The sequence below is a fragment of the Salmo trutta genome, chromosome 3, assembly GCF_901001165.1.
Source record: "Salmo trutta chromosome 3, fSalTru1.1, whole genome shotgun sequence".
In the NCBI taxonomy this organism is placed as follows: domain Eukaryota; kingdom Metazoa; phylum Chordata; class Actinopteri; order Salmoniformes; family Salmonidae; genus Salmo; species Salmo trutta.
The window spans coordinates 72,712,092-72,736,191 of NC_042959.1; the positions used below are offsets into that span (position 1 = coordinate 72,712,092).

Here is a 24,100-nt window from a genome sequence, read left to right on the forward strand (position 1 = left end):
AAACCTGACATTTACATGTAAGGACAAGCAAGGCTTTAGGAAGATTGGATGCCAGATAGGGCGAGTGAAAATGCCAGATATGCAAAACAAAGAAGTGGAAGGACCTGTTTCCCCAGACAAAAGAGAGCTGACAAAGGGCTAGCAAACACAATGAGAGTTTGACAGAATAAGGAGGGAAATAACTTCTACAGAGGGAGAGAAAGAAGTCCACTAAACTGGTTTAACATTACGATAGACTCCCTGGATGAGGGAGGAAATGGGGTGAGAAACGGTGGGAGAGAAAGATGGATGTAGTGCAGGTGACAAGGGCGGGGTTGAGACAACACTGAACGTGTGACTTAGACAAACACAGAGCCACACAACAGTAATCCCTGGAGCCTCACAAACCCCCTGAGAGGAGAGAGAATGGGAGAGAAACCACGACACTAACCCTGGACCACACACAACAGGGAAAATGTATGAAATGTGTTGGTTTCTGTGACGGAAAGGGCAAAGGATTATATCACTGGATTGTTAAGGTTTCTTTCTCAAGGTCTGAGGCGCGCACACACACAGGGAGAGGTAAGATGACTACACTGTGTGTTTACTTTGTCTATGTGATTGTTTTATAATTTGTCTGAACTAGATGTTGGTTCCATTACTGTATATACGCAATAGAGAGCAATTGTGTGTTCCTCTGCTGAGTGTGTGTCATTGTGCTTTACCTGGTTGAAAAAATGCAGCCGGACAAGTTAAGTAATCACTGCACTGACATACAGGTGGTTAGGGAGACTTAGTTTCCTTGTGTAACTGGGAGACACATTTTCATAGTTGGCCTGCAGTAAAACGGTAGTAATGTGTTAATGCCAAACCAGGCAGAAGCCCCAAATGCTGTGCCACATAGGTGTACAGATGTGCATTGGTGCTGCAATGTGATGCTTCATAGCAGGTTGTGCCCTTTTGTTGTGAAGCTTGGGCATGTCATTTTGCATTCACAGCTACAATGAGCTGTGTATGTGAGAGTGAAACGGGGAGGGGAAGTTGAGAGAGCAGAATAGAAAGACTTGACAGGACAAAGAGAGAGAATTGGTTTCCTTTAAGTTAGTACAATTGGTTTCCTTTAAGTTAGTAGAATTTCTTAATAAATTGGAGGTGACTGTGTGTGTGTCTATGATAATCACAAGTTGTATTAGTGTCTAGGCACACCTCAGATTGATTGTGAGAATCTCTGAGGTTCCTTGCTGGGTTCCTGCAAGGTGAAACATCTGTCTCGTGTGTCTTTCGGAGGAGGGGTTGGGATTAAACAGAAGTCCAATTTCAGTTGGACTTTGTGTACACCTGACAAATAAAGTGATCTCAATCTTAATTCACATCACACGATCTGATCTAGGTAGTCCACTATAAACAGAGGATCTGAAACTCACTATTACTGGTCATAATGTGAGGATGATGTTGTTCATCATTCATGTGATTCATCCGTTCTTGTGTTTAAGCAGGTTATGTGTGTAAGTGTGACCTTTCCTCATGGGAAAAAAAGAAACAGAAGATGTGTTATGTGAATATTCTTCCCCTAGGCACTGAGCTGTCTGACACTTGTTTTAAACCTGATTGAATGTCGTCTCTTGACATACAGTACCAGTCAAAATTTTGGGCACACCTACTCATTCAAGGGTTTTTCTTTATTTTTACTATTTTCTACTTTAGAGAATAAAAGCGAAGACACCAAACTATGAAATAACACATATGGAATCATGTAGTAACCAAAAAACTGTTAAACAAATCAAAATATATTTTATATTTGAGACTCTTCTAAGTAGCCTCCCTTTGCCTTGATGACAGCTTTGCACATTCTAGGCATTCTCTCAACCAGCTTCATGAGGAATGCTTTTCCAACAGTCTTGTAGGGGTTCCCACATGCTGAGCACTTGTTGGCTGCTTTTCCTTCACTCTGCGCTCCAACTCATCCCAAACCACCTCAATTGGGTTTAGGTTGGGTGATTGTGGAGGCCAGGTTTTCTGATGCAGCACTCCATCACTCTCTTTCTTGGTCAAATAGCCCTTACACAGCCTGGAGGTGTGTTGGGTCATTGTCCTGTTGAAAACCAAATGATAGCCCCTCTAAGCGCAAACCAGAATGGATGATGTATTGCTGCAGAATGCTGTGGTAGCCATGCTGGTTAAGTGTGCCTTGTATTCTAAATAAATCACTGACAGTGTCACCAGCAAAGCACCATCACATCTCCTCCTCCATGCTTCATGGTGGGAACCACACATGCGGAGATCATCCGTTCACCTACTCTGCATCTCACAGAAACACAGCGGTTGGAACCAAAAATCTCAGACCGATTTCCACCGGTCTAATGTCCATTGCTCGCGTTTCTTGGCCCAAGCAAGTCTCTTCTTCTTTTTGGTGTCCTTTAGTAGTGGTTTCTTTGCAGCAATTCAACCATGAAGACCTGATTCACGCAGTCTCCTCTGAATAGTTGATGTTGAGATGTGTCTGTTACATTTATTTGGAGCTACAATCTGAGGTGCAGTTAACTCTAATGAACTTCTCCTCTGCAGCAGAGGTAACTCTGGGTCTTCCTTTCCTGTGGCGGTCCTCATGAGAGACAGTTTCTTCATAGTGCTAGATGGTTTTTGCCGACTGCACTTTTAATTTTAATTTGTAATTTTTTTAATTCACCTTTATTTAACCAGGTAGGCTAGTTGAGAACATGTTCTCATTTGCAACTGCGACCTGGCCAAGATAAAGCAAAGCAGTTCGACACATACAACAACACAGAGTTACACATGAAATAAACAAACATACAATCAATAATACAGTAGAAAAATCTATATACAGCATGCGCAAATGAGGTAGGATAAGAGAGGTAAGGCAATTAATAGGCCATGGTGGCAAAGTAATTACAATATAGCAATTAACCTGTCTGGGCTAGGTGGGACGTCACCGTCCCACTCTATTCAACAGCCAGTGGAACCGTGTGGCGCGAAATACAAAACCTCAAAAATGCAATAATTTCAATTTTTCAAACATATGACTGTTTTACACCATTGAAAGATAAGACTCTCATTAATCTAACCACATTGTCCGATTTCAAAAAGGCTTTACAGCGAAAGCAAAGCATTAGATTATGTTAGGAGAGTACATAGCCACAAATAATCACACAGCCATTTTCAAAGCAAGCATATATGTCACAGAAACCCAAAACACAGCTAAATGAAGCACTAACCTTTGATGATCTTCATCAGATGACACTCCTAGGACATTATGTTATACAATACATGCATGTTTTGTTCAATCAAGTTCATATTTATATCAAAAAACAGCTTTTTACATTGGTGTGTGAACATCACATGTCCAAATACCTCCGTTTTGTTCGTGCGTTTAGGTCACTATACAAAGGGTAACGCGCGAGCGCATATCGAGACAAAACAAATCAAAATGTTCCATTACCGTACTTAGAAGCATGTCAAACGCTGTTTAAAATCAATTTTTATGGTATTTTTCTCGTAAAATAGCGATAATATTCAAAAAAAATAAAAGAAAAAACAGCGTGGTCTCGTGAACGCGCATCTCCAATCTCTTAGTCACCAGGCAGACCACTGACAAACTGAGCTACCATACTCTGCCCAGAGACAGGAGACACCTCAATCCTCTTTCTGAACGCTTTAGAGAGCCAATGGAAGCCTTAGAAAGTGCAACGTAACCCCACAGATACTGTAGTTTCGATAGAGATCCAAAAGAAGAACTACAAATTCGCAGACAGGCCACTTCCTGCTTGGAATTTTCTCAAGTTTTTGCCTGCCATATGAGTTATGTTATACTCACAGACACCATTCAAACAGTTTTAGAAACTTCAGAGTGTTTTCTATCCAAATCTACTAATAATATGCAAATATTTGACTCTGGGCCCGAGTATTAGGCCGTTTACTCTGGGCACGCTTTACATCCGAAATCGAAAATACTGCCCCCTATACCTTGACAGGTTAAACACTGGAATGGTAGGATGTGCAGAAGATGAATGTGCAAGTTGAGATACTGGGGTGCAAAGGAGCAAGATAAATAAATATATACAGTATGGGGATGAGGTAGATTGGATGGGCTTTTTACAGAGGAGCTATGTACAGGTGCAGTGATCTGTGAGCTGCTCTGACAGCTGGTGCTTAAAGCTAGTGAGGGAGGTAGGAGTCTCCAGCTTCAGAGATTTTTGCAGTTCGTTCCAGTCTTTGGCAGCAGAGAACTGGAAGGAGAGGCGGCCAAAGGAAGAATTGGCTTTGGGGGTGACCAGTGAGATATACCTGCTGGAGTGCGTGCTGCTATGGTGACCAGGGAGCTTGAAGAAACTTTCAAAGTTCTTGATCTTTTCTGGATTGACTGACCTTCATGTCTTAAAGTGATGATGGACTGTTGTTCTTGAAGCTGGTTGAGAGAATGCCAAGGGTGTGCAAAGCTGTCATCAAGGCAAAGGGTGGCTACTTTGAAGAATCTCACATATAAAATATATTTTTATTTGTTTAACACTTTTTGTGTTATTTCATATTTTGATGTCTTCACTATTATTCTACAATGTAGAAAATAGTAAAATAAAGAAAACCCCTTGAATGACTAGGTGTCCAAACTTTTGACTGGTACTGTACAATGTAACCTACAAGGCCTCATGTTTTACCCACTTTGCCTTGCTTTGTTGTTAGAATGTCTTCAATGTCAGAAGCAGACTCCCTCTGTAAACCGGGAGACACCATCTGTAGTAAGTGTTACACACCACACACACACACACACACACACACACACACACACACACACACACACACACACACACACACAGTTATCTCTTTTCGTTGTCTTAATGCTCACGTCTGTTCCTCAGATATCAGTGTGTACGAGCAAGAAGTGATCATCGTGCCCATCCTTCTATTGGCTAGCTTCCTGGTCATGCTGGTCTTCATCATCCTGCTACGGTACTGTCCTGAGAAGGTGGACCGTATCCGACCACAGAACACTGTGGCCACGTCCAGATCACAGCGCTCCAGGAGACAACTGCACGGCATTGATGGTGAGTGTGTGTGTATGTGTGTATATTTGTGCTCAAGGATGTGACTTTGAAAGACTGTTTTCATAGTGAAATACTGTAGGTAATTTGAGGTAATGAGTGTGTATGTTTCTATCTATGTCAACAACATAGGCGCTTATTCTATTTGCACAGGCTAGTAATGAACAGAATCAAAGCTGTTATTATAATGTAGCTATCTACTTCTAAACTTCAGGCAATAACCTCTTCCTCTCTCTCTTCTCTCTCTGTCCTCCCCCTCCTTCTCTCTCTATTTATCCTTCTCTCCCACTCCACAGCTCCCCTGGGTATCAACCCCCTGGAACATGAGACTATTGCTCTCGATGCCCCCTCCTACTCTACCTTCTCCCCAACTCACTCCCACCCCTCCTCCAACCGTCTCTCCTTCTCTGTGAGAACTCCCTCTCTCCCCCCTATCCCCCCACCCAAGACCTTTACCCCATCCTCCCCATCCAGACCCCCACCCCAGTCCTTCACACCTTCCTTCACCCCTATGGTCCAGCCCAGGGAGCTGCCTCGCCAGAGGCTGCCAGAGTCCTTCAACCTAGTGGCCTCGCTGCCCGCAGCCTTCTCCCTGCGCTCTGACAAGGCTGTCTCCCTCTACAGGGCCCGCATGGAAAACAGGAACGCTGTGCTCCGAGTGCTCAACGGTGAGAGGAGTGGGAGGAGATGAAAAACAGCTATTACTGAAACAAGCTATTTAATAATGGCTTATAAGCAGTGTATTAGCATACCAAAGTGGTGATATAGTCAGAACTACTTAGGGTTAGGGTTAAAGTTAGGTTTGACATTAGTGTAAAGTTGAATTTTTGGTCAAAGCATGTTACAATATTTTCCAACAGGGTCAAAAAGTGAGGAAACAGCCACTGTAAAGAGCCTTTCCCCTGCCATTGAATGGGGGCACAGCGTCATTAGGCAGTTTCTTCCCTAGTTTCAATAGGTGTGACTGGTGCTTGTGGATTGTTAGACAATCACCACCATAATTACAGCAACTGTTTACTTTGTAAAACTGGTCTGTCTACAACCTGTTTCTCTGACCTCCCTTTCAGAAATGTAATTACCAACTGGTACAGCAAATCTGCTTCAAGGCTTTGAGATACAGACAAAATATGTTCAGCCATAGCAGTTGTTTATCAAAGGCTTTGAAAGGCCGTTTTCGCACAGCATGTTGGCAGGTAATTTAATCTTCCTCTCCTCCTACTCTCCCTCAGACTCTGCGAGCGCCACAGAGAGGCACAACTTCCTGGGCTTTGCTTCCTTCTTGTCCCAGCTGGGGCCACACCCCTTCCTGCCCGAGCTCCTGGGCGTGGTCTCTCTGCGTATGCCCCTAGTTACCGTTGTTGAGGAGCTAGAGAACAGAGATCTGCTCAGCTTCCTGTGGCGGTGCAGACAGGTAGGAACCACATTACCCATGAGACATTGTCTCTACTAGCCCATTATTTATAGTAAAATTAGGAGCTGTTTGTGATAAGGATGTTTTAGGGTATAAATTGATTCTCTTTGTGTGTTATGTCAGGATGGTGTGGGCGGGGACCCTCCATGTGAGATCACAGAGAGACGTATATTTACCATGGCCAAACAGGTAGCTTCTGCTCTGGTGAGTAGACGATGGTAATATGTTGGCTTAATGTGTTTCTGCCACATGTTTCTGCCACAGAAATCAACATGTTTAAACCATGAACCTGCCCCATGTTCAAACCAAACCATGAACATCCCCATCATCAAACCATGAACATGCCCCATGTTCAAACCAAACCATGAACATCCCCATCATCAAACCATGAACATGCCCCATGTTCAAACCAAACCATGAACCTACCCCATGTTCAAACCATCAAACCATGAACATGTCCCATGTTCAAACCATGAACATGTCCCATGTTCAAACCATGAACCTGCCCCATGTTCAAACTATGAACCTGCCCCATGTTCAAACCATGAACATGTCCCATGTTCAAACCATGAACCTGCCCCATGTTCAAACCATGAACATGTCCCATGTTCAAACCATGAACCTGCCCCATGTTCAAACCATGAACATGTCCCATGTTCAAACCATCAAACCATGAACCTGCCCCATGTTCAAACCATAAACCTGTCCCATGTTCAAACCATGAACCTGCCCCATCCTGACCTCCTCATTGTCTACTACTAACATTATCTCTTTACCTTGTTTGCTTTTCCATAATTAGGATCTGAAAGGATCTTGTGCTGTGTCTCAAAAGTCTATAGTGGCTTCCTGTGCTTATGTATTTTCCACAGTGGCTTCCTGTGCTTATGTATTTTCCACAGAGGCATCCTGTGCTTATGTATTTTCCACAGTGGCTTCCTGTGCTTAAGTATTTTCCACAGTGGCTTCCTGTATGTCAGTGTACTGCACCTGTCCTGTGCTTATGTACCATGGTAGGTTTCCTGTATGTCAGTGTACTGCACCTGTCCTGTGTATTATGTACCATGGTAGGATTCCTGTATGTCAGTGTACTGCACCTGTTCTGTGTATTCTGTACCATGGTAGGTTTCCTGTATGTCAGTGTACTCCACCTGTCCTGTGTATTATGTACCATGGTAGGTTTCCTGTATGTCAGTGTACTGCACCTGTCCTGTGTATTATGTACCATGGTAGGTTTCCTGTATGTCAGTGTACTGCACCTGTCCTGTGTATTATGTACCATGGTAGGTTTCCTGAATGTCAGTGTACTGCACCTGTCCTGTGTATTATGTACCATGGTAGGTTTCCTGTATGTCAGTGTCCTGTACCTGTCCTGTGTATTCTGTACCATGGTAGGTTTCCTGTATGTCAGTGTACTGCACCTGTTCTGTGTATTATGTACCATGGTAGGTTTCCTGTATGTCAGTGTACTGCACCTGTCCTGTGTATTCTGTACAGAAGAGGGAAAGGAAACAAGAGGACGAAGTCACTGTGGACTTTAGAGACTAATTGAATGAAAGGGAATAATTTACAAATGCTGAGATATGACACTGTCCCACAGCTTTAACCTCTGACATTTGGCCTCACGTTATCCCCTGTCATCCAATCAGGAGTTCCTCCACAGCCGAGACCTTCTTCATGGCAACGTCCGTGCTCACAGCGTATTGGTCAGCCGGGAGCTGACGGCCAAGCTGTGGGGACTGGGTGGGGTCTACACCAGGAATACCCAGGGAGCTACTCAGACTGAAGTTCCTGGCATGAAGAAATGGCAGGCCCCCGAGCTATTGGCTAGGAGGCCTGCCAATCATAGCAGTGACGTGTGAGTTACCCTACTTAGTCTATGCTGACATTTCAATCAATTTTCAAGATATGTAAAATACACTGATGCATGTTTGTCTTTCTCTCACTAGCTGGTCGTTTGGTATCTTGTTGTTTGAAATGGCGACCTTGGGTGAGTTACATGAAATCTTTTCTTCTCACTTTGAGTGCCCCTTTTGGCCAATGATACACATAACAACCACTCTCATTCATTCTGATATAATCTCTTTCTCTGAGCTACAATCTCTAATTTGTGTCATTAACCTTTCCTTCTCACCCCTCTTTCTCTCTTTCTCCCTCTCTCAGGTGATGCTCCATTTTCAAATATCTCTGTCAACGAGCTTCTACAGTTTCACCAGAGAGGGAAAACACTGAGAAAGCCAGCCAACTGCTCCAACTCACTGTAACTATCCATTATACATCACTATTATTACTGGTTATTGCCAGGAGAGGGAGCTTCCTTAGACTGAGATCAAAGAGATAGATAGAGGACTCTAGTTCCTAAAAGCCTGTTTTAGTATGGGCAGCACCATTGAGGAATTTCACAATTTTGAAGTAGTCAACTGGGTGGGACTTCCTATGGGTTAAGGAAGGGTCAAATAATTCCATCCAGGTGATCAGGAGGGATCGGCCAATGAAATATACTTATGAGCAGGGGTAAGGCGGTACAGCGTCCCTGCAAAATAAATAGTTGGGATACACCGTACCGGTAAAACACAAATGAGCATATCGCAATAATTAAAACAAAATGTAAGAAAAATGTAGGCTCTTCCACCTCTTTTTATCATTACCGAATGTCAGAGGCATGAAAAATTAGCGAACTGACTTGAAAATGGGTGGTATAGCCAAAATGTGATGTGGTTTGATGAGAACACAAAAATTTGGCAAGGCAGAGATGAGTGTCCGACACCGAGACGAGAGCAGACAGCAGTGGACGCATAAGTTCTTGCCTTATGTCATTACACTTAGTGGGGTTTGGTGTAACAGATTCACGTGCCTGGGTAGCCTAGTAAAGGAGCCCTTTGAAGTGATTGTTTGACAATCAGATGAAAACATCATGACTGGTTGTGTTTATGCCACAATAAAAGGTAATACATTGTAAAAGTTAATTGACAAATATTTACGACTAGGCCCACTGAGATCCTATTAAATTAATAGGGATTCTATATGTAAGTAATGATTAAGCACATAAAATGATTTATGCACGCGCTTATAGGAGGTCCCGTACCAGGAAGAAACGAATTCTACTTTCATCTGTGCTTGTGAGCAAACATTCCATAACTGCAGGTGGCAGTAAATCCCAAACCTTGGCTTTATACCTGTTCAAACAACATACACCAGGTGGCAGTGTGCACCCTTTCAGTTTGTTTACCGACACATAGAAGTAGTAGAAGAAGAAAATTGACTAGTTCATGCCCATGCTCTCACAGACACCATAATGGGACAGACAGATACAATGTTCTCTATCCTCTGACTTTATGACTGAGATATACCTCTATTCCCCCTTAACCACGCCCACCCTTCTCACAGGTACTCCATCATCAAGGCCTGCTGCCAATGGAAGGAGCAGGATCGCGCCACATTGGCTGAGGTCGACCGCAAGCTCCAGTCAGGAGAGAAGAGTGCCAACGACAAAGTCCTCAAGGTGCCTGAGCCAATCAACATCGAGCAGTACCTGCAAGAGGCTGGATATGGGGAGTCCAACAGCTACACTGTTTTCTGAGTGGCGGCTGTGCCGGCCAACGAAATGCACTATGCTGAGGGACGACGGTGGATGTTTATATATGTATGCCTCCATTCATTCCAGAAAGATATTCACTTCTTTCTGCCCTTTTTCAGTCCCCTTCATGGGGGACTGAATGTCTTTGTACCATAGACTTAAGATAGGTATAGTTGAACAGACACAATCGTTGAGTCAACTTCAGTTTGTAGTTGATTGTGTATACCAGTAGAGGCTGCTGAGGGGAGGACGGCTCATAATAATGGACAGAATGTAGTGAATGGAATGCTATCAATTTCATGTGTTTGATACCATTCCATTCACTCAATTCCAGCCCTTCCACTTCCACAGCCATTATTATGAGCCTTCCTCTCCTCAGCAGGCTACACTGATGTACACTACTGTTCAAAAGTTTGGGGTCACGAAGAAACGTCCTTGTTTTCCATGAAAACATACATAAAATGAGTTGCAAAATTAATAAGAATTATGGTCAAGACGTTGACAAGGTTATAAATAATATTCTTTAATGATTTTTACATTTATTTATAAAGCCCTTCTTACATCAGCATATGTCACAAAGTGCTGTACAGAAAACCAGCCTAAAACCCCAAACAGCAAGAAATGCAGGTTTAGAAGCATGGTGGCTAGGAAAAACTCCCCAGAAAGGCCAGAACCTAGGAAGAAACCTAGAGAGGAACCAGGCTATGAGGGGTGGCCAGTCCTCTTCTGGCTGTGCCGGGCGGAGATTATTACAGAACATGGCCAAGATGTTCAAATGTTCGTAGATGACTAGCAGGGTCAGATAATAATAATTACAGTGGTTGTAGAGGGTGCAACAGGTCAGCACCTCAGGAGTAGATGTCAGTTGGCTTTTCATATCCAATCATTCAGAGTATCTCTACTGCACCTGCTGTCTCTAGAGACAGGTCTGGGACAAGGTAGCAGGTCCGGTGTACAGGTCAGGGTTTCATAGCCGCAGGCAGAACAGTTGAAACTGGAGCAGCAGCATGACCAGGTGGACTGGGGACAGCAAGGAGTCATCAGGCCAGGTAGTTGTGTCCTTCAAACTTTGCTTCGTTTGCAGCAATTACAGCCTTGCAAACCTTTGACATTCTAGTTGGCAATTTGTTGAGGCAATCTGAAGAGATTTTACCCCATGTTCCCTGAAGCACCTCCCACAAGTTGGATTGGCTTGATGGGCACTTCTTATGTACCATACGGTCAAGCTGCTCCCACAACAGCTCAATAGGGTTGAGATCCGGTGACTATGCTGGCCACTCCATTATAGACAAAATACCAGCTGACTGCTTCCCCCCTAAATAGTTATTGCATAGTTTGGAGGTTCTTTGGGTCATTGTCCTGTTGTAGGAGGAAATTGGCTCCAATTCACCGCCGTCCATAGGGTATGGCATGGCGTTGCAAAATGGAGTGATACTCTTCCTTCTTCAAGATCCATTTTACCCTGGAATAGCCTTCATTTCTCAGAACAATAATAGACTGATGAGTTTCAGAAGAAAGTTATTTTTTTCTGGCCATTTTGAGCCTGTAATCGAACCCACAAATGCTGATGCTCCAGATACTCAACTAGTCTAAAGAAGGCCAGTTGTATTTTTTCTTTAATCAGAACAACAGTTTTCAGCTGTGCTAACATAATTGCAAAAGGGTTTTCTAATGATCAATTAGCCTTTTAAAATGATAAACTTGGATTAGCTAACACAACGTGCCACAGGAGGGATGCTTGCTGGTAATGGGCCTCTGTATGCCTATATAGATATTCCATTAGAAATCAGACGTTTCCATGCTACAATATTCCTTTACAACATTAACAATGTCTACACTGTATTTCTGATCAATTTGATGTTATTTTAATGGACAAAAAAAATAAATCTTTAAAAAACAAGGACATTTCTAAGTGACCCCAAACTTTTGAACGGTAGTGTATATACTGTATATCAGGGATGGGCAACTCCAGTCCTCAGGGGCCTGATTGGTGCCACACTTGTGCCCTAGCCCCAGCTAACATACCTGACTCCAATAATCAACTAATCATGATCTTCAGTTCAGTTGCATTTAGTTTAATCACCTGTGTTTGCTAGGGATGGGGAAAAGTGTGACACCACTCCGGCTCCCGAGGACTGGAGTTGCCCATCCCTGCTGTTTATGAAGGTTTACAAATCTTGTCTTCAAAATGATTGTGTAATAGGAGTAATAATATATGACTAATAATCATTATTTTTGTTGTGATTTGAGGGACTGAAAGAACACAAGGGTGGAGACACCAGGCTTCATAAGAGATTTATAAGGTGTTTATAAGTTGTTTTGTTACACTTCATTTATCATTTTAAGTCCAAAAATGTATGTAGCAACTAATGATTCTAGCTTTAAATACGTCTGTCTCATAAGTAGGGCCGGAGTTTAATTCTCCTGACCACATAAGGTGAACAGGAAAAACTCGGGACCCTGGTTGCGCCTCCAGTTTGTTCTGGTCAGGTCATGTGATCATGAAACCTCCCGGAAGAGGAAGCAAAATCTCACTCACTCCTTTTTTCTGGTTCATAGACAGTCAATGAAATTAAGAAGACCAGACCCAGCTGCTAATGCCATGTTGCCACCCCTTAAGCAGACCGGAACTGTGACAATTTTTGTTCTATGGTAAATGGCCTGAGTGGGATATTTGGTACAAGCTATATGGAAGGTCAGAGTTCAGCGGTTGATGTTCTACTGTAAATGAGCACATCTGAAGTCACGTCATTTGCACACTCTCCACAATGTGAATTAATATAGAAGTTTACCAAAGTCAAAACCGTTCACAGTGATGCTTTTTCTCATCTGAATTGGTCAGGAGTACTCTGTGTCAGTGGCTCCCAAATGTTTGTCTTTTGAATTCTCTTGTAATTTGTTTCTACTTCTACTTTTCTACAAGCCAGGTGTTATAGGAGTTTGGCCTTGAATGATTGTATCATTACGCAGTGAGAACCCTACAAGTCATTCAAATGCCGCTATAGAGTCAGGGCTAATTATACTGAACAAAAACAGTTCATATGAGGAAATCAGTCAATTTAAATACATTCATTAGGCCCTAATTTATGGATGTCAATTGATGGGGAATACAGATATGCATTTATTGGTTACAGATACCTTTAAAAAAATGGGCATCACAATGGGCCTCAGGATCTCATCGCTGTATTTTTGTGCATTCAAATTGCCAATCGATAAAATGCAATTGTGTTCGTTGTCCATAGTTTATGCCTGCTCATACCATAACCCCACCGCCACCATGGAACACTGTTCACAATGTTGACATTAGCAAACTGCTTGCCCACACAATGCCATTACACATGGACTATGGTTGTGAGGCCGGTTGGACGTACTGCCAAATTCTCTAAAGCGATATTGGAGGCTGTTTATGGCAGAGCAATTAATATAACATTATTTGCTAACAGCTCTGGTGGACATTCCTGCAGTCAGCATGTCAATTGCACACTCCCTCAAAACTTGAGATGTCTGTGGCATTCTGTTGTGTGACAAAACTGCACTTTTTAGAGTTGCCAGCACAAGGCAAACCTGTGTAATGATCATGCTGTTTAATCAGCTTCTTGATATGTCACACCTGTCAGGTGGATGGATTATCTTGGCAAAGGAGAAATGCTCACTAACAGAGATGTAAACAAATTTGTATACAAAATTTGAGAGAAATTATATTTTTGTGCATACAAAACATTTCTGGGATCTTTTATTTCAGCTCATGAAACCAAGACTTTACTTGTTGCGATTTTATTGTATGTATTTTTGTTCAGAGTAATTCCAGTCCCGGAGGGCTGAAATATTTCTAGTTTTCATCCTCTCCTAATAAGGGACTGGTTCAGACCTGGGACACCAGGTGAGTGCAATTAACTACCAAGTAGAAACAAAAACAGAAGTGTTTCAGCCCTCCAGGACCGGAGTTAAATAGTCCTGAGAGTCTGTAGCAGCCATATACAAACAACACTCAGAGCATAGTTCCAGTAACAGGTGTTTATTGGTAGTACTGCATACACAGAGTATCTCCCCTCTCAGGACAAATACCCATTTTCAGGTAGTTCAGTCAGTTACTAATACTCACTACATCCTCTCCATGAAAAATGTCCTTCCACACCAAAATAATAACTTCGATTGTAGTACAAAAGATCAAAGCTATAAAACAGAGTCGTATCTGGTGATATAAAAAAAACGATTTGTTAAAGCTCTTTAATGTCCTTTCATACACTTGATTAGAGCCTGGCATCTACATTAACATTACAAATCCACTTTGTAAAAAGAAAAGTAAAGTGAAATGGACCATTTTCAATAATAACACTATGGTTATAGCACCGTTGAAATGTAGAAAAAGGCAACTTGAACTGTCCTAGCTAGCCAGCCACGGTTACTGTAGGTGAGCACGTTTGCGGTGTCACATGAGTATATGTTTCTACTGACAAACACACATACACATACAAGAACTCACCCATGCTTTGTCAGTTTACCTCGCTCATAACTAACAGAGTTTTTGCACATTCAATGTCCAGGAAAGTCAAAGCATATTCTAATTATATCCCCTCTTACCTATATTTAACCCCCTTCTCTTCATCTAGTCTCTAAAATGATTGATGTTTATGATAAAAATCAACCCCCATTTTCCCGTCCCTTTCAGTCTTGGTCTCAGGCTTGAATGTCACTAATACAAGTCTTTAGTGTGGGTCCCAGTTTGAAGTTCATTGAAACCCCTCTTCCTCCTCCTTCCCTCCGTCAGTCTCGTAGGCTGTTGATGAAGGCACAGATCTTGAGGGCGGGTCCTAGTTTGATGTTCATGGTGGAGATTAGGTGTTCTTCTCTGAGTAGCAGCAGGGCCTGTCCGTCAATCTCCTGTGACAGGAACTGGGCAGCCAGGTCCTCACAACCTGGGAGGGGAGAGAGAGAGTGAATACGCTATGAAAAGGGACTGCTCACTAGCAATGAATATCAACCTAAAATACACTTTGGCATGGGCTATGGGCAAACCAGAACTCTTGGTTTCTTTGATCTAATTCAGGGTTACCTAAACTGGGTCCTGGGGCCCCCCTGGATGCACATTTCGGTTTTTGCCCAAGCACTACGAAGCTGATTCAAATAAGCAACTCATCATCATCAAGCTTTGATTATTTGAATCAGCTGTGTAGTGCTAGGGCAAAACCCAAAACGTGCACCCAGGACCCAGTTTGGGAAACCCTGATCTAATTGACCAGTTGGCCATGGGTTCCATTATTACAGATTCCCCTACTATGAAGACTCTTTATTCATTGTTTACTTCACTGACTGTTAATGAATGAGTACTGACCTTGTAGTGAAGAGATGAACCTGCAGACCTCCTCCACACCCCAATGGGCGGGGCTCCCAGACAGGAAGTTGGCCTCGTCCAATGGGAGGCTGCCTTGAGCTGCGTCGTCCAAATGGGGGTCACAGTGGGCGGGCCTAGGGCAGGAGAGGGAGGAGCTAGGGGAGAGTGATGGGGAATCTTCCTCCTCCTCCTCTCCGTCACAGCTGGACACATCCTCTGAGCGACTGGACTCAGAACGACACTACAGCCAATCATAGAGAGAAGAGCGTCATACATGTAGGCCTGCACAGTTTAAATATGGTACTGGAACTGACCCTGTATGTATGTATGTATGTATGTATGTATGTATGTACGTATGTATGTATATTATACATACACACGGAAGAAAACTATAAACGCAACAATTTCATTGATTTTACTGAGTTACAGTTCATATGAGGAAATCACTCAACTGAAATAACTTAATTAGGCCCTAATCTATGGATTTCCCTACTGGGAGTACAGATACCCATCTTTTGGTCAAAGATAGCAAAAAAAAATTAAATGGGCCTCAGGATCTCGTCACTGTATTTTTGTGAATTCAAATTGCCATCGATAAAATGCAATTGTGTTTATTGTCCGTAGCTTATGCCTGCCCATACCATAACCCCACCATGGGGCACTCTGTTCACAATGTTGACATCAGCTAACCGCTCGCCCACACGACACCATATGGTCTGCGGTTGTGAGGCCGGTTGGACGTACTGCCAAATTCTCTAAAACAAAGTTGGAGGCGGTTTATGGTAGAGAAATTAATATTACATTCTCTGGAAACAGTTCTGGTGGACATTTCTGCAATCAGCATGCCAATTGCACGCTCACTCAAAACTTGTGACATCTATTGTGTTGTGTGACAAAACTGAACATTTTAGAGTGGCCTTTTTTTGTCCCCAGCACAAAGTGCACCTGTGTAATGATCATGCTGTTTAATCAGCTTCTTGACATCCCACACCTGTCAAGTGGATGGATTTTCTTGGCAAAGGAGAAATGCTCACTAACAGGAATATAAACAAATGTGTGCACAAAATTTGAGGGTATGGAAAGTTTCTGGGATCTTTTATTTCAGCTCATGAAACATGGGACCAACACTTTACATGTTGCATTTATATTTTTGTTCAGTATAGTACGCTTACTTACTTTATGTTCTACTTATTTTTCTATCTGGTGTGTTTCAGTTGTACCTTGTTATTTTTAGTATTATATTGTTATTGATTACTGCAGTGTTGGGGTTAGAGCTGGTTAGAAACTCATTTCACTGTACTTGTGTATGTGACATTCAAACTTGAAACAGGAGGAAAGTAAACAACATTTCTATTGCATTGACTCTTTCATGGATCAGAAACATCCCCTTTACCTCCTTGACAGGCAAATGTCTGCCGGCTATTTTAGCGCAGGCGATCTCCGAGCTACTCCTGCGAGGACCCCTGCGTCTGACTATGCTGTCTGGGGGAACGGGAGGACCAGGCGGCCGTGCAGAAGCTCGCCCCCTACTGACCTGGAAGTGGTGACTGCAGCTCACATTGTATCTGGAGGAGAGTGGACAAAGCAAGTAATAACAAGGAGTCAATAGTGTTGGCTGCACCCAGGACAAAAATATGATATCAACAGTGCTGACTTTAAAGTGTAGACCTGTTCTGGTCAGAGAGGTGTGTGATATAGTGAGAAGACAGGTGAGATGGCTAGGGTACCTCTTAGCGCAGGTCTTGGAGCAGAACCTCTTGGAGCCCCTGAACTGGCTGGCTGGAGCCAAGCTCTCACAGTACTCACACTTCAACACTGGTGAGGAGAGAGTCAGACTGTTAGTACAGAGATGACTAGGGGTCAGAGGAGGCTGGTGGGAGGAGCTATAGGAGGACGGGCTCATTGTAATGGCTGGAATGCAATAAATGGAACGTTGTCAAACATTACAATGAGTCCGTCCTCGTATAGCTCCTCCCACCAGCCTCCTATGCTAGGGATGACAACTACTGTACAGCATCAAGCTATAATACTGCAACATCTCCCAGACAACTGGATCAGAGGCAGAATCAAGCTATAGTACTGTAACATCTCACAGACAACTGGATCAGAGGCAGAATCAAGCTATAGTACTGCAACATCTCACAGACAACTGGATCAGAGGCAGAATCAAGCTATAGTACTGCAACATCTCACAGACAACTGGATCAGAGGCAGAATCAAGCTATAGTACTGCAACATCTCACAGACAACTGGATCAGAGGCAGAATCAAATCAAAATAAAGGCTAGTGCATTAGTCAGCTGTTATGGAGTGTATTCTTTAAGGAAGGTAGAAAATATACCACCCACTAACCTGCAGGGCCTCCATTGTCAGCCTGTTGAACACCCATGGCTAGAGGCTCTTTCACTGGCCCAGTCACCTGTCAATCGATGTCAAGTTTGGGTGTTAGAGAAGGATATGTACTGGCCCGAAAGAAAAGTTCTGTGCAGACAAAACCAAATCTCCTGATCCATGGTAAGCAGGTAGCTAGGTGCTAGCCAGGTATGTGAACTCACAGGGAAAGGCTCAGCTCCCTCCTGGATGACAAAACCCTCTATGAGGTGGGTGAGGACCTGAGGTTTGACCACCGCCTGGGGCAGAGGGGCTCTGTCTCCCTGACCCCCCACCCCCCGAGACAGGGGCAGAGGCAGAGACAGGGTGGGGGGAGAGGAGAAGGCTGGCACCGCTTTAGGAGCTGGAGAAAGAGAGCGAGAGGAAGTGAGGGAACCAGAGTAGAAAAGAGTGTGGGTGAAATGTCAGAGTTTGGGAATTTACACTATTCATTCAAAAAACAAATATGAATTTACACTATTCATTCAAAAAACAAACATGAATTTACACTATTCATTCAAAAAACAAACATGAATTTACACTATTCATTCAAAAAACAAACATGAATTTACACTATTCATTCAAAAAACAAACATGAATTTACACTATTCATTCAAAAAACAAACATGAATTTACCAATTATGAATCATGCTGTGTTTTACAACTTAACCTTAAACCTTAAATCCTTGTATCAAGCAATCGCCAACCTTAGATAGGATTCAACTAAACAAGAACATACAGTATATCTTCAGACATCTTACCTGAGTCCAACGTGGGGGCGGGAGATAGAGGAGGGGCAGAATCTCTCATTGGTGGACAGCAAAGTTGGGAAGGTTCGACTGCCATCTCATTGGTTGCATCAGTTTCCGACTTCCTCTTCAATGAGCCAATTGCAGGCTTTGCCTGACACAACAGGAAGAGACAAATTTTGATTAACACACACACACACACACACACACACACACACACACACACACACACACACACACACACACACACAACCAACTCTTTTAGTTTCTAAGAGGGTTACCGTGGTGTTCCCTCCAGTAGAGGCAATAGCGGTGCCGTTGTCCTGGGGGCAGCAGCTTCGGGCCTGTGCCAAAGCCTGGGAGTTTCCTACTGAGCCCTGCCTGGCTCCCACCAGCTGGACTGGGACATGGGGTGGGTGGTGGCCCCCCGTGTTGGGCGGAGCCGGGAGGATAGGTGGAGGGTGGCGTGGGGGCAGCTGGACAGGTAAGCGGTGACCCTGTGAGGTTTTGGGCTGTATATGCACAGGGCCAGAGCTGTGGCTCACCTTGTCCATGTTAGTGTTGGACTGCTGCAGTGGCTGCACCACCAAGGTCTGGGTGTTGACGTTAGTTTTGGGGGCGACTGAACCTATGGGGTAGCCCTGAGAGGAAGTAGGAACGTTGGAGGTGGGGACTAGGATGTGTGTTACCGTGGCAGCAGGGGTAACCGTGGTTACCGCCCGGGCCTGACAAAGGCCTGAGGGGGAGAGGAGGAGCTGGGAGAGAGGGAGCGTGGGAGAAGGGGAGGTGGGAACTGAGGTGGCAGAGGTTGGGGCCATATTCAGCTGGTTTCCAGTCTTGACATTTATACTGGGGAGAGCAGTGGGATGAGTGTAGCTAGTCAGTTTGTTGGCCATTTGTTGCTGCTGGGGTTGTATCTGCTGCTGGGTGTTCTGAGAGAACTGCTGCTGTTGCTGCTGAGGATGCTGTTGTTGACTAAAAGAATAGTTGGCTGATAGAGGGAGAGAGAGAGTTTAAAGTATGTTTAAAGTTGGAATGAGAGACAGACAGTTCTTTGCATCTTAGTGGCACACAAATTGGTAAAGAATTGTGTCTGCATATTGGAGGCAAAGATAAGTCCTTTCACCTGCATCTCTCCTGTCTGGAAACTCAGTTTTCACTGCGGCCACTCTGGGAGTGGAGATACAGTGGAGAGCCAGGTTCTGCACCTGAGAGAGTAAGTAGAGGGAGAGAGAAAATAAGGCAAACAATTAGAAACAATATTATCTGTGCAAAATCTTGATTGCAGACAAATGTTGACTGAAAAAAAATTGCTTCTCACAACAGGAAGTGGTTACTACCTGGTCATTGTCGGATTGGGCATTGGAGTTGGGATGGACTTCCTGTTGCTGCTGTTGTTGCTGCTGCTGCTGTGCAACTGTCGCTACAGCAGCCGTTGCTGTGCCACCAGGCATGAAGATGAGCTGGGAGGCTGCGAGGGGTGCCCTGAGGGAGCGGTTGACCTGTGGGCTCATAGGTCAGAGGTTATTGAATATAAAGAGGCTCCTTCTCAATTGACAAAAAAAGTATTCTCCTCGTTCAACTCACTCTCAGGTACATCTGGCCCTGTCCGGCTGAGTTCCCACCCAGCAGCACTGATTGGCTGAGAGCTGATGATGTCACTGATGTGGCAGGGCCGAGGGGGCGGGTATTGGTCATGGTCCCTCCCCCAGAGGCGGTGCTCAGATTGACCTGTGACAAAAGGGAAAATGTTGACGCTGTCAAGAATCTCAAAGAAAGCTAAGAAACTGCAATTAAGGATAACAATGCTTTCCATGTTTTATTTGAAATATTGACTGTGAAACTTACAGTTGTGGTTGCTTGGGACACACTGTGGTTGGGAGTGTTGGACTGGCGACTAGCAGCGAGGGTGGCCTGAGAGAGAAACACAAAATGAAAGAGGTCAAGAGAAAGTAAAAACTTTGAACGTTGTGACAGTGCAGTGCATTCCTCTGCTTAGTGTTATTACCTGTTATTGTGTTATTACCTGTTATTGTGTTATTACCTGTTATTGTGTTATTACCTGTTATGTAAGGGATAACTAACGAGGGGTGATGTGTTCTATGGAAAATAATGAATGGCGTGGAAGGTGTGTTCCGCGACGCGCTAGCGAAGTGGAACTGACCTTCCACGGGGTTGGATTATTTTCCAGAGAACGCAAAGTCCTGAGATGATTATCCCTTTTATACCATGGCTATAATTTAACACATTTGCTGCTAGACATGTGTTCATTTGCCGGTAGAAATGTGTTCAACATCCACTGAAGTAGCTAGCAAGTTTACTAGATAGCTACAGTTGTCTTAGTAAACAAACAGACTTGCTAGTTTAGCTAACCAAAAGATCATACCTAGCTTGCTACTATGAACATCGAATTCAACAATACCAATGTTTTCAATTCAACTTTTGCTTTCAAAAGCAGCTCAAACAGAACATGCAACAATATACTATAGCCATTGAATTCTACCGTGTGTTATAGGGAGATAATGCATGCTCTAGAATGCCATTCAAGCCAATCAGAAACAAGTATTCAACAATGCCATGGTATAATAGTGTTATTACCTGTTACTGTGTTATTAGCTGTTACCCATTAGTCTTATTAGCTGTTGTGCTACCTGTTATTGTGTTATTACCTGTTAGTGTTATTACCTGTTCTGTTACCTTTCTATTGTGTTATTAGCTGTTGTGCTACCTGTTATTGTGTTATTACCTGTTAGTGTTATTACCTGTTCTGTTACCTTTCATTGTGTCATTAGCTGTTGTGCTACCTGTTATTATTGTGTTATTATTACCTGTTGAACGGCAGCCAGATTGTGAAGCTGCTGGGCACTGTTGATTTGCTGCTGCAGCATGAGCTGCTGGAAGTACTGGGCTGCGTTCGGCTGTCTTTGCAGCGCCTGAAGGGCCTAGAGTGTACAAATCACCACCATCATCCTTAACATCATATTCATTAAGATTAACATCACTTTATTGTTCAAATACACACAAGGTCCAAGCGAAATTTGACTTCCGCTTTTAACCCAACCACTACGAAAGACACACATACAGGTATTTTTTGGAGAGGTGCGGGGGGCTGCGACACAGGGCGCCCGGGGAGCTGTTGTTGTGGGGGGGTAAAGTGCCTTGCTCCAGGGCACAACTGCAGGCAATGGCATCTAGGATTTGATAACAGCAACCCTCCAATATGCACATGGTCTTCTTGACTGGTCATTCCTAGGCAAGGCTAGTCGTTCAACATTCAGTGCAGACAGTCACCCTATTATCAAAGATAATGATTCATGCAGCAGGCTTTTTAAAATAAAATCACCTGCACAGCTTGCCTCTCATACAGAGACATGTGGGCTATCTGGGGAGGGCGGGTGTTCCCAGCAGACGGAGCATTCCCATTGGTAGAGCCCGTGTTCTGGTCATCACCTGCATCCATGCTCTCTGCACAAAACACAAATGTCAATCAAATCATGCACTAATTTCTTACAGTACTGTCAAATCATAATTTTTCTTTCTCATATGAAAATATATACAATAACAATCGCAAAGTAATTGTATTACCTAGAAATCTATATTCTCAGTATCACACATTTGACCTCAATAGACCCTTACCTAGTTATCACGTTCTAATCTAGTCTATAAATTAACTGGCCATAACTGCTAAAACGATATATTGCTGTATGTTTTTGCAGTTGCTATTCTTAGCTAGCGAATGCAATGGGTGAAATTGTCATTAGCGGTAGGAGGCCGGCTGGCTGTCAACAACATGATCGATGACCGAGAGGGATGCAGCCAGAAGGGAACAAGGACGGACAAGTGTGCTCTTCCAAACGTTCACAGACATTCAAAATTAAGGACAGCCAATTGCGTTTTGATATTAGCTAGCTATATAATTTCCTTTCAATGACTGGCAATATTGAATTAGAACAAAACTAGGCGAGATCATTGCAGCAACAGTGCATATGGCCAACATTAGCTTAGCTAGCTATTAAACTAGAGCTAGATAATAAGTTAACCGCAAGACTTTGTGAAATCTTTCTCTTACCTCAATCTCCTGGACCTTTATTTTTACCTTTTTAATATAAAATCCAGCTTTTATCCGTAAACGTTTTACGCATTTGCTTTTGGAAGGAATCTTTGGTGCTGTTTTTCAGATTATTGTGTGAAGCAAACAACGATGAGGCAGATGAGAAAAATCCCGCCCCCTCTCTTTCTTTACCATTCCTTTCCGGCGCCAAAAATTACGTCATTGAGATGCATCAGAGACAGAACAGTAGGCCAATCCAATTATTGCGAGAACTGCGAGCTCTTTAAATTTTACGTGTGCAAATACCTTAGAAAATATGGTAGTAATCTTGCAAAGACCAGAAGAGCCGAGGAGGAAAAGGTGATCATTAAGATAACTTCCCTTTCTCAGAGGTCCTCAGCCGGCCTCTCGGGGAGGAGAAGATGGAACTGATTGAGTTACAAAATAAACTGGATAATATATATAGTATAAAAGCAGAAGGTGCCTTTATTAGATCTAGGAAAAAATGGATGGAGGAGGGAGAACAGAATTCATCCTATTTCTTTAAACTTGAGAAATTTCACTCTACAAATAACACTTTTTGATGGTGTTATTACAGATAACCAAAAATGTATCACTAAATACTGTAGCAATTGTATAGCTACCTACTGTCAGGAATCCACATATATGTTTTTTGACTCACTGAATAATGTTCACTCTATCAGTGATATAGAATCTAAACAGTGATGAACCCATCAAAGTTGAAGAGATTATAGAGTCTATCAAACATTTAAAGAACAATAAATCACCAGGTGTTGATGGAATTACATCAGACTTTTACTAATTATTTTCTGAACAAGTAGCTCCCTTCCTATTTTAAGTCTTTTTAGAGAGTATTAAAAACAATGTTCTCCCTCCTACAATGAGTCAGGGGTTAATAACACTGATACCTAAGCCTAAAAAAGAAGTGCTGCTGATCGATAACTGGCATCCAATTTGTCTTCTTAATAATGACTATAAGATATTAGGCTTACCACTTGCAAAAATAATTAAAGAAGTCCTGGATGCAATCATTGATGAAACACAGTCTGGCATTATGAGGAACAGACATATTTCTAACAATATCAGACTAGTATTAGACATACATGACTACTCAGACCTAATAACCGAGGATAGCTCATATTATTTTTAGATTTTTATAAAGCATTTGACATAGTAGAGCATCAGTTCCTCTTCCACTCCCTTGACTTGGCTTTGGGGATTGTTTCTGTAAGGCTATTAAGACTCTCCATACAAATGGTAACAGCTCTATCAAATTGAAATATGGCACCTCACCTAGATTTGTTTTAAAGAGAGGAATTAGGCAAGGTTGTCCTATCTCTCCGCACCTGTTTTTATTAATCACCCAACTTCTTACAAATTCTTTAAATAATAGTCCTGTACAAGGTATTTCCATAGCTGGTAAATAAATAATTATAAGCCAACAGGCTGACGATACTACACTTTTTCTGAACGACGCTAACCAAATTCCCATATCGATCAATGTGATACAATCCTTTTCCAAAGCGTCTTGTCTATATCTTAACATGAATAAATGTGAAC

The 24,100-nt window shown here is 43.0% G+C and overlaps 2 protein-coding genes across 2 annotated transcripts; one reads left to right on the forward strand and one right to left on the reverse strand.

The window, feature by feature from the left end:
• The first annotated feature begins 46 nt into the window (after positions 1–46).
• Positions 47–10,492, forward strand: LOC115187929 (tyrosine-protein kinase STYK1). The gene is made up of 10 exons (XM_029747002.1): positions 47–561; positions 4,675–4,730; positions 4,851–5,036; positions 5,330–5,701; positions 6,263–6,444; positions 6,568–6,648; positions 8,091–8,299; positions 8,391–8,431; positions 8,605–8,701; positions 9,829–10,492. Exons 2-10 carry the CDS (start codon positions 4,676–4,678, stop codon positions 10,019–10,021), a joined length of 1,416 nt encoding a protein of 471 aa, XP_029602862.1. The 5' UTR covers positions 47–561; position 4,675; the 3' UTR covers positions 10,022–10,492.
• A 3,525-nt stretch (positions 10,493–14,017) lies between these two features.
• On the reverse strand, positions 14,018–22,725 carry LOC115188300 (polyhomeotic-like protein 1). Its single transcript, XM_029747112.1, has 15 exons — positions 22,538–22,725; positions 21,812–21,933; positions 21,297–21,410; positions 20,317–20,382; positions 20,056–20,199; positions 19,809–19,970; positions 19,595–19,676; positions 18,750–19,459; positions 18,481–18,622; positions 17,905–18,083; positions 17,702–17,768; positions 17,078–17,165; positions 16,744–16,915; positions 15,351–15,591; positions 14,018–14,934 (listed from the first exon to the last, which is right to left on the reverse strand). Exons 2-15 carry the CDS (start codon positions 21,926–21,928, stop codon positions 14,783–14,785), a joined length of 2,436 nt encoding a protein of 811 aa, XP_029602972.1. The 5' UTR covers positions 21,929–21,933; positions 22,538–22,725; the 3' UTR covers positions 14,018–14,782.
• Positions 22,726–24,100: the final 1,375 nt, after the last annotated feature.